The sequence below is a fragment of the Condylostylus longicornis genome, unplaced genomic scaffold (assembly GCF_029603195.1).
Source record: "Condylostylus longicornis isolate FDR11 unplaced genomic scaffold, ASM2960319v2 ptg000072l, whole genome shotgun sequence".
Classification (NCBI taxonomy): domain Eukaryota; kingdom Metazoa; phylum Arthropoda; class Insecta; order Diptera; family Dolichopodidae; genus Condylostylus; species Condylostylus longicornis.
In genome coordinates this window covers 2,138,278-2,146,353 of record NW_026578040.1, presented here as the reverse complement: position 1 = coordinate 2,146,353, position 8,076 = coordinate 2,138,278, and the positions used below count along the sequence as shown (strand labels likewise).

Here is an 8,076-nt window from a genome sequence, read left to right as displayed (position 1 = left end):
CACAATTTTTATATTTCATAAAAAAGTTATATAAAACGCTACTATAGGTTCTAAAATATAATTTTTCATAAAAAGAAAAAAATAAATACATACGAGTAATAAATTAAGAAAATTTATATAGCTATAATTTCAAAAAATAATAAAAACTTTTTTGTGGATACTAACAATAGATGAAGTTATACAAATAAACATACACACATGCATATATATGCATATATATGTATTTATATATATTTATGTATACAGATATACATATGTATGTTAAATGTTACAAAAACTTTGTTGTTTATTTAAAATTTTATTTAAACAAATTACTGACATTTTCCTTTATTATTCTTTATAGTTACAGAAAAACCTTTGCCAATACTAAGTGTTATAAGTACTTTGTCTTAAGGTAGAATCGGATAAGTACTTACCATTGTTAATAATTCAGAGCTTATGCATCACTATCTAATGTAACTAATGTTTGAAAGTAAAATTTTAATTGTGTTTCAGCTATATTTAATATATAGTAAATATTTTTTTCAAATAATAATACAATAAAATTATTTTCAATATAATATCAAATAGATACATTTTTGAACTCAGACTTGCTTTATTTATTGATTTTATTATTAGAATTAACATTTAAAATTTTTATTTAAAAAATATTTAACATAAGTATTATTTGAAAAACAATTTACAATTGTTATATTTATTTAGCTACAATTTTTCTATATGTTATATAAAAGAATATTTAATTTTTTTTTAAATATTAAAAATAATTTTTAAAAAAAATTTAATAATAATAAATAGTATTGGCATCTACTCTTGCATTTGTAAGTCCACAAATAACCAAGTGTAAAGTGGTAATTTTTTTATTGTATAAATTTCATATTTCAATGAATTTAAACCGTCTGTTTTGAATTTTCGAGCACCGTAAGCTAAATTTTCAAACCGTTTTGGATTCGCTTTTTCTTTTTTATGATTTAGCATTGTATATCTGGCAATGTTTATTGGATACCGCGATATATGAAATTTTGCATGCTTTAAACGATTTGACATATCATCATCTTCACCGCCCCATCCCCAAAATGAATTTGAAAAACCATTTACAGCTTGAAATTGTTTTGTTGTAAGAGATGAAACACCACCAAAAATTGTATTGTACGGTAATTTATATCCAAAAATATCGACTCCCACTGACATGTGACGTGGTTGATCTGGACATGTATATAAGTTTCTATCATCCAGCGGCAATAAATCGACATCGTGAAATATAAAACAATCCCAATTATAAAATTTTAAAGCTTCTACAAATCCAACATTCATTAAAGATGCCCGGTTAAATGGTTTTCCATTTGTTTGCTCTACTATAAAAATTTCATACGAAATTAATTGTTTCATTAGAAAGGGATGAATATTTTTTAAAAATATTGGTAAATGAGTATAACGATCACGAAATGGTACAATTATTGCCACATGAAAACGCGGTGCACAGTGTTTCGGTGTAAAAAAACCACCAGGTTGGAATATATGTTTGAATCGTTTTTCAACAACTTCAGTTGCCTCATACTTTGTATCTACTTCATATGGACCATTTAAATCCGGTGGTAACATTGGACAAAGAGTAATATTGCCAATTGTTTTACTATTATTGTATAAATTTTCTGTTTCGTTACTATTAGCTACTTCATAAAATGTTCGTTTAAAATCAGAACTTTCAATTAATAAAGCATGATTGGAATGTAAAGAACTATTGTGTGTATTAAATGTAATACCTTCTATATTCGAATTATTTCCATAAATCAATGTATATATATTTTCAGATGAATTATCTTCTGACTTCTTTTCTTCATGTATTGAACTGAGTCTTAAAAGTTTTGAATGAGAAAATGCAAAATAATCTAACTTGACTTCTTGTTCTTTATTGAACAAATTAAAAAATACTAATAAAACTATGCCAATAAAAATCACAGCTTTGAAAACATAGCATTTCATGCGCGATGCCATTAATCCATTTAAAATCATCACAATGAAAAGTAAGTTTAAAAAAAAGTTAACGTATCATTGATACACAGGAAATATTTGCACTAGTTATATTCGAGTTATTTGTAGCTACCTTGTTATAAAAAAAAATTTAAAATTCAGCTAAAAATTTGGCAATAGATTTCTTATTTAAAATAATTCCATCAATGTTAAATTTATGCTGACAGAAATCTTTGATGAAATTAATTCATATTTCATTTATGAATAATAAACAAATTCTTATCGCTCCATATTGTTGCACCACATCAACACCATACCATGGTAACTTAATGTATTTTCCTAAAATTTAACAAATTTTAATTTTTATATTCTTTAAGAATGTACATATTTTATATAAAAATATTGATTTAATATTGACTTAAGATTCAACTTAACTTTATTTCAATATTAAAATACATATTTGAACAATAACAAGTAAACAACTTTAAATTTATTTCATTATTTAAAATACGCTGGCAGGCTGGTAGGTACTTAAAATTAAGTTAATATATTAATGTTAATGGTAAGTTTTTGAATTATGAGTTATGTTTTTAGCATTTGCTTCTGTTATTTTTGTTTTAAAATCCAGAAACATTTTTGTATTTAACTTAAAAAACCGAATGCAGTTTCAATTTCAAAGCGAAAAAAAACAAAATTGGATTAAATGTATTATTGGATCTAAGTAAGTATCTTCCTTAATTCGCATTATTTTATTTCATACAAATATGTATGTATTAATGATTTTTAATGACGACTTGGACAAATAGAAAATTTTATTGATCAAAAATGTAGTAGTTAATGAAAAGTTAATTTAAAATTATCTCTATAAATTGAACACTCTATTAAAGTTTCTGTTATTGAAAAAATCTTTCTGATAAGAAAGTTAATAACACTGTTAACATATTTTATAAAAATGTTGTTTTTGTGTCTACATCCTTATTTATTCAAATAAATTAAAATTGTAATAATTATTGATGATTTCTCTAAGATTCCTTTCTAATTAACTTTCATTTTTACATATTACTCATAAAGTTCTAAGATTTTTCTTCATAAATAAAATTATTTATAACTTACGCAACTAATATATTTTAAATCCTTTAACATTTAAAATTTATAAATTATGGTGTTTGAGGAAAACAAACTACACTCATTTCAATGTATTTATGAAATTGACGTTTTTTCTATTTCTGTTTATTTCTATATTTTTGTTTTTACTAAAGTCTTTATTGACGTTTGAAATTTTATTCTTTGCGATATAAATAGTCTAGTCATATATGTATGTTCCGTTCAAGATAAAATTTTCCTACAAAAAACTATACTCCCAATTCTTCGACAGCCTGAAAAAATTAAAAACAAAACATGTAATGTAACGTTTCCACATGAAGAAAAATTTGGCGATTTTATTTGATTGGATGGAAATTTGATAAGAATTTGATTTGTAAACGTCGAATTAAATTAAGCAAAACTGAACGAGAAAAGTAGAGTCTTCTTCAATTCTTAACAAACTTTAGGCAGAAAAAAAAATAAAATAGCGAGAAAAAAATTTCTTCCCGTTATATGTGCTGCGATCAACTGTCTATTATGGTCAGCAAAATTTAGTATTTTAAAATTTAATTTTTTTTGTTTATTAAAGTTAATTATTGCTTGGACGGTATACGACATACACATATTTTATTATTAAATATATAGCAAAATATATATTTATCTATACATATATATATTTAGACGCAAATATTAATGTACATAAAATAAATTAGTAGGTATATATTTTCTTTTTAACTATAGAAGAAGAGCCTGTAATTGAATTACATTTAATATAATTATATATGAATATAATTTTTTTCCTGATATTTTATAAGTAAAGTTTTTAATGCAATAAGTAATTTCATATGCATATGGAAGTAATTATTCGAAATTTTTAGAAGTTTTTGTTTTAATAATGATATCTAATATTAAGTGATTTTTAATGGGCTTACAAAAGGCATTACTTATTTAGTATTGGTTTATTTTTTTTTAAGTACCTTCTTTTTTTTAATAATAATCTTAAACAAACACATGGATATATCTCGATATCAATAAAAAAAATTTAATTTGGCAGCATATTTGATCAAATAAAGTTTGATGTGTAAACAGAATTTGTAAATCCAATTTCATGGTTGTCAAATTTAATTTACATATGTTTAAATGCTACCTAGTAATCATACTTCGTACAGAACATCTAAATAATTATACATACACATATTTTTCTTAAACAAAATTATTTAAAAAAAGGATAAACCAAAACCAACTTCAAATAAGATTTCGCCCACATGATTTTTAATAAGTAAGAAAAGGTTAAAACTCAAGTTTTTTTTAAATTTAATTAATGCTGACATTTTAACATATTTCTGTTATAGCAAATTATATAATTGATTACAAAAAATCTTCCAGACCTTGTTAATTTTTTTATGATTTGGGTGAAATACTACATTACAGGAAAAAAAAATTAGATAATTTTTTTGTCGAGTGGTTCAGTTGACTCTTTTGTTTTTTTCCAATTTGGAAAAGCGTACACATGTATGAAATGTCTAGAAGCTTTTATTACTTATTAAAATTTATTTGAGTAGTGTAAAGTATATTTTGCCGTTTCGATCTTGTTCTACATAACCACAGCTGTTCTGTCGCCGTCGGTTCTGTTTTTGCAATTATTTTTAAATTTTTGTTTTAAGTGAAAAAAACACGTTAACAGATGAACTTTTTATTTTTAATGACTAAATTAAGATTTAAGACCCAAATCGGAATTTAAAAAAAAGAATAGAAAATAGAAAGAAAGATTTTCTTTTTTTATTTGATGAAAGTCATATCGCTTAAAGACGATCAATTAGCAATAGGGTACCCTCACGTTAAAATAAAAAAACGATTCAAACATATTTTCCAATTTAATACCTAAGTAAAAAATTTACTTAGGTATTAAATTGGAATTATGTATTTATTTTTAATCAAGGTTGTAAATCAAAGGTTATGAAAAGGAAAAGACATTCATATAAGCTGGGTGTTCATTTGCTTTAATTCAGATAAAAACCCTACCCAAATTTCAAATTTCAAACCAATACACACGGGACCATTATCTGACCATTGGTGCAGTGGTTATGGCACCTGCCCTTTAAACGAAGGGTCTCGGGTTCAAACCTCGGTCAGGTCACTATAAAAATTATATTCAATATTATATAACTTAATATGCAATACTAATAAATATTATACAAGTAATTTTCAAATATTCATAATATTCGATACTAAAGACTAAGAAAATAAACAGTAAATATTAATAAACTGAAATATTTAATATAAATAAAAACTACGGTAGGCTAGTCACCTACCTAAGCTAACTCTCTATGACTATAGAAACTAGGGCATGATAGATATCATGCACTAGCCCTATATTCCTCCTAGGAGTGAAGAAGGAAAAAAAAAAACACACGTGACAACTTCGTATTTTTGTTCGAGGACTAAAAGTTTGTTTTCATTTACTTCAGTTCAAAATTGTCAACTTTTCAACCAATTGAAAAGTGACAATTTTTCTATATTTTAATCCAAAAATTTTTTGGTGTTTTTTAATTTAATTTTTATTTTCAAATTAAAAATGAGATTTGTTATTGAATTGTCATCAAATGTCGCAGCAATTTAACTATCCTCCTGGATTGAATAATACTTTGAGACTTCGTAGAACTGTCGTAGTATATGAACAGCCCATAAATCAATGTGTCAAATAAAATGTCAAATTTATTTGTCACTTTAAGTCTGTTTAATAATAATTTACTGGTTTTTGTGTTATTGAATAGAATACAATACAAAGCAAATTAACTCATGCTTAAAATTAAAATTAACGGCATTTTTACATATTGTTGAATGTTTTTGTTTTGCATACTTAAACATTACTTCACTTTTGCTTTTAATCTGTTTTAATTTGAGTAGGTATATTGTATTTTCATTTGCAATTTATAATTATTTTCAATTATAAAGAACTTCGAACAAAAATTAAAATAAAAGTTTGTATCAACTGTAAAATGTTATAAAAAAATTTCTTAATTATAATAAGAATTAAAATAACACAAAAACATGAAAAGCAATATTGTGTGTTCAAACAGGTGTAATATTTGTTTTTTTGAAAGACAATCAACATCTAAAACAAACAACACTCTTCTAACCTGTCAAGGATGCAAATTGTTAGCGTATTGTGGAGTAAAACATCAAACCATTGATTGGACAATTCATAAAGAATTTTGTAAGGCAGTTCAAACAATTTTAAAGACTTATAAAATTGATCATCCTCATTTAATTCATGGACCAATTAAGTCAAAATTAGATTTACAAAAAGCTATTACAAATTTAAAAAGAGTAATGATTCATACTTTGCAAAGGAGCCTAGAATCATATGAGGAGGAATACATTAATTGCCCGAGATTTTGTAATGAATGCTTGGATCTTAAAACATTCAAAATTTATGACTGCTCAAATTGTAATATTGCTGCATATTGCAGCTTAACTTGTCAACAAAATAATTCACCAATTCATTTAAAAGACTGCCATAATCTCAAGATTTATTACAACTTTTGGCAAGATAAAATTATAGATTTAAATTTAAAAAATGTTTATTGCAATTTCAATTGGAAGTCAATGGACTTATTCAGTTTATTAAAAGCAATGAGTACAAATGCAATAGAAATTCCGAAAATAATTAATGATCTAGCGTCATTCCAAAATTTTGCTTCTATCTGTGATTTTTCTTGCGTATCTACTATACTTTTTGTATTGAATTATTGCCAATTCATGCATAATCTAAACAACACATGCACAATCTACATCGTTGGAGCAAGAGATGATTTCTATTACTTTCAAGAATCCCAATGCAAATTTTTGATTTTTCAAATGCCAAATATATCAAAATTAAATTTATATTTTATAGGACCAGAACTATTGAAAACTAATAACACTATTTATAGTTGCGCGGTTGGTGATCAGGAGAAAATAATCAATCTTGAGTTCTTTAAGCAAAAGTTTGAAGATTACATGGAAAACAAAAAACTTAATGACGATATTGTAGCAAATCTGTTAATTTGTTTCAATTGTGGCTTTTCTGAGTTTTCAAGTGTATCTACATCGAATACGTGGCGAAAAGCTTTAGAAACTGTTATGAAAATTCAACGGACACCCATTGCATTTACGTCATTTACGCGGCTGGAGTCCAAGTTAGATTTAAAAGAAATATGCTCAGTTGATGTTGAAGCAACATCACAAATAATGATAGAATGTCAAAAAAACCCATTCCGTGATTATAGGCCCATTCGGAATTGGGAACTTTCGGATGAATTTGATAATATATTCCATAGAAATAATTACATAAGCGTAATCATGCCCAAACCGAATTGTATTCAAGCGAAATCTAAAGAATGTTCCGAAAATTAATGTTTTTAAGAATTCCAGAACTTATTGTCCTTGTTAAATAAATAAATATTCATATATTTACGTATTTTTTTTTATTTTAATGAATAAAATATTGATTTTAATTTATTTTTACACTTGATAATAAATATATGCTACATATATTCCCATTTTTGATAATGTAAACATCTGTTTTATTCGTTGCAATGATGATCCGTTAACATAATCTGGTTTTAAATGTAGATGTCGACTATTGTTGTCGTCCAAAAAAAAGTGAGTAATTAAAAATAAATTATATTAAAATAAGTTTTTTTATCATAAAATATAAGCTCTGCTCTAATCAATACATATGTATGTATCAATACATATTGCATTTGAATTCAATCATATTGTCGCCTTCCAGTTCAAATTTTAACTGATAAGTTGCATTAGGCTCAAAAATAATTAGATTTTTATCGAGAGCAAAACTTGCTAATGACATACATATAATTTAACAAAGATTTTAGGATGTGTCTGCTTCAGAATGAATTAATCCTATGAGTATCATTTATAATTCATTAGTAACATCCTTTAAAGCAGGTATTTTATTTCCATCTGGTTTTTGTTATCAAAATCAAATAAGAACTAACAGAGCTAAAATTTCAAATTAAC

The 8,076-nt window shown here is 25.0% G+C and overlaps 2 protein-coding genes across 2 annotated transcripts; one reads left to right on the top strand and one right to left on the bottom strand.

The window, feature by feature from the left end:
• Positions 1-575: 575 nt before the first annotated feature.
• LOC129612431 (beta-1,4-N-acetylgalactosaminyltransferase bre-4) lies at positions 576-3,207 on the bottom strand. The gene is made up of 2 exons (XM_055526020.1): positions 3,082-3,207; positions 576-2,307 (listed from the first exon to the last, which is right to left on the bottom strand). Exon 2 carries the CDS (start codon positions 2,008-2,010, stop codon positions 805-807), a length of 1,206 nt encoding a protein of 401 aa, XP_055381995.1. The 5' UTR covers positions 2,011-2,307; positions 3,082-3,207; the 3' UTR covers positions 576-804.
• A 2,709-nt stretch (positions 3,208-5,916) lies between these two features.
• LOC129612466 (uncharacterized) lies at positions 5,917-7,536 on the top strand. The gene has a single exon (XM_055526070.1). It carries the CDS (start codon positions 6,103-6,105, stop codon positions 7,447-7,449), a length of 1,347 nt encoding a protein of 448 aa, XP_055382045.1. The 5' UTR covers positions 5,917-6,102; the 3' UTR covers positions 7,450-7,536.
• The last annotated feature ends 540 nt before the right edge of the window (positions 7,537-8,076 follow it).

Bases quoted from the DNA above. Each gene is read 5' to 3' on its own strand.
- LOC129612466 (XM_055526070.1), top strand. From the start codon at position 6,103: ATGAAAAGCAATATTGTGTGTTCAAACAGGTGTAATATTTGTTTTTTT.
- LOC129612431 (XM_055526020.1), bottom strand. From the start codon at position 2,010: ATGATTTTAAATGGATTAATGGCATCGCGCATGAAATGCTATGTTTTC.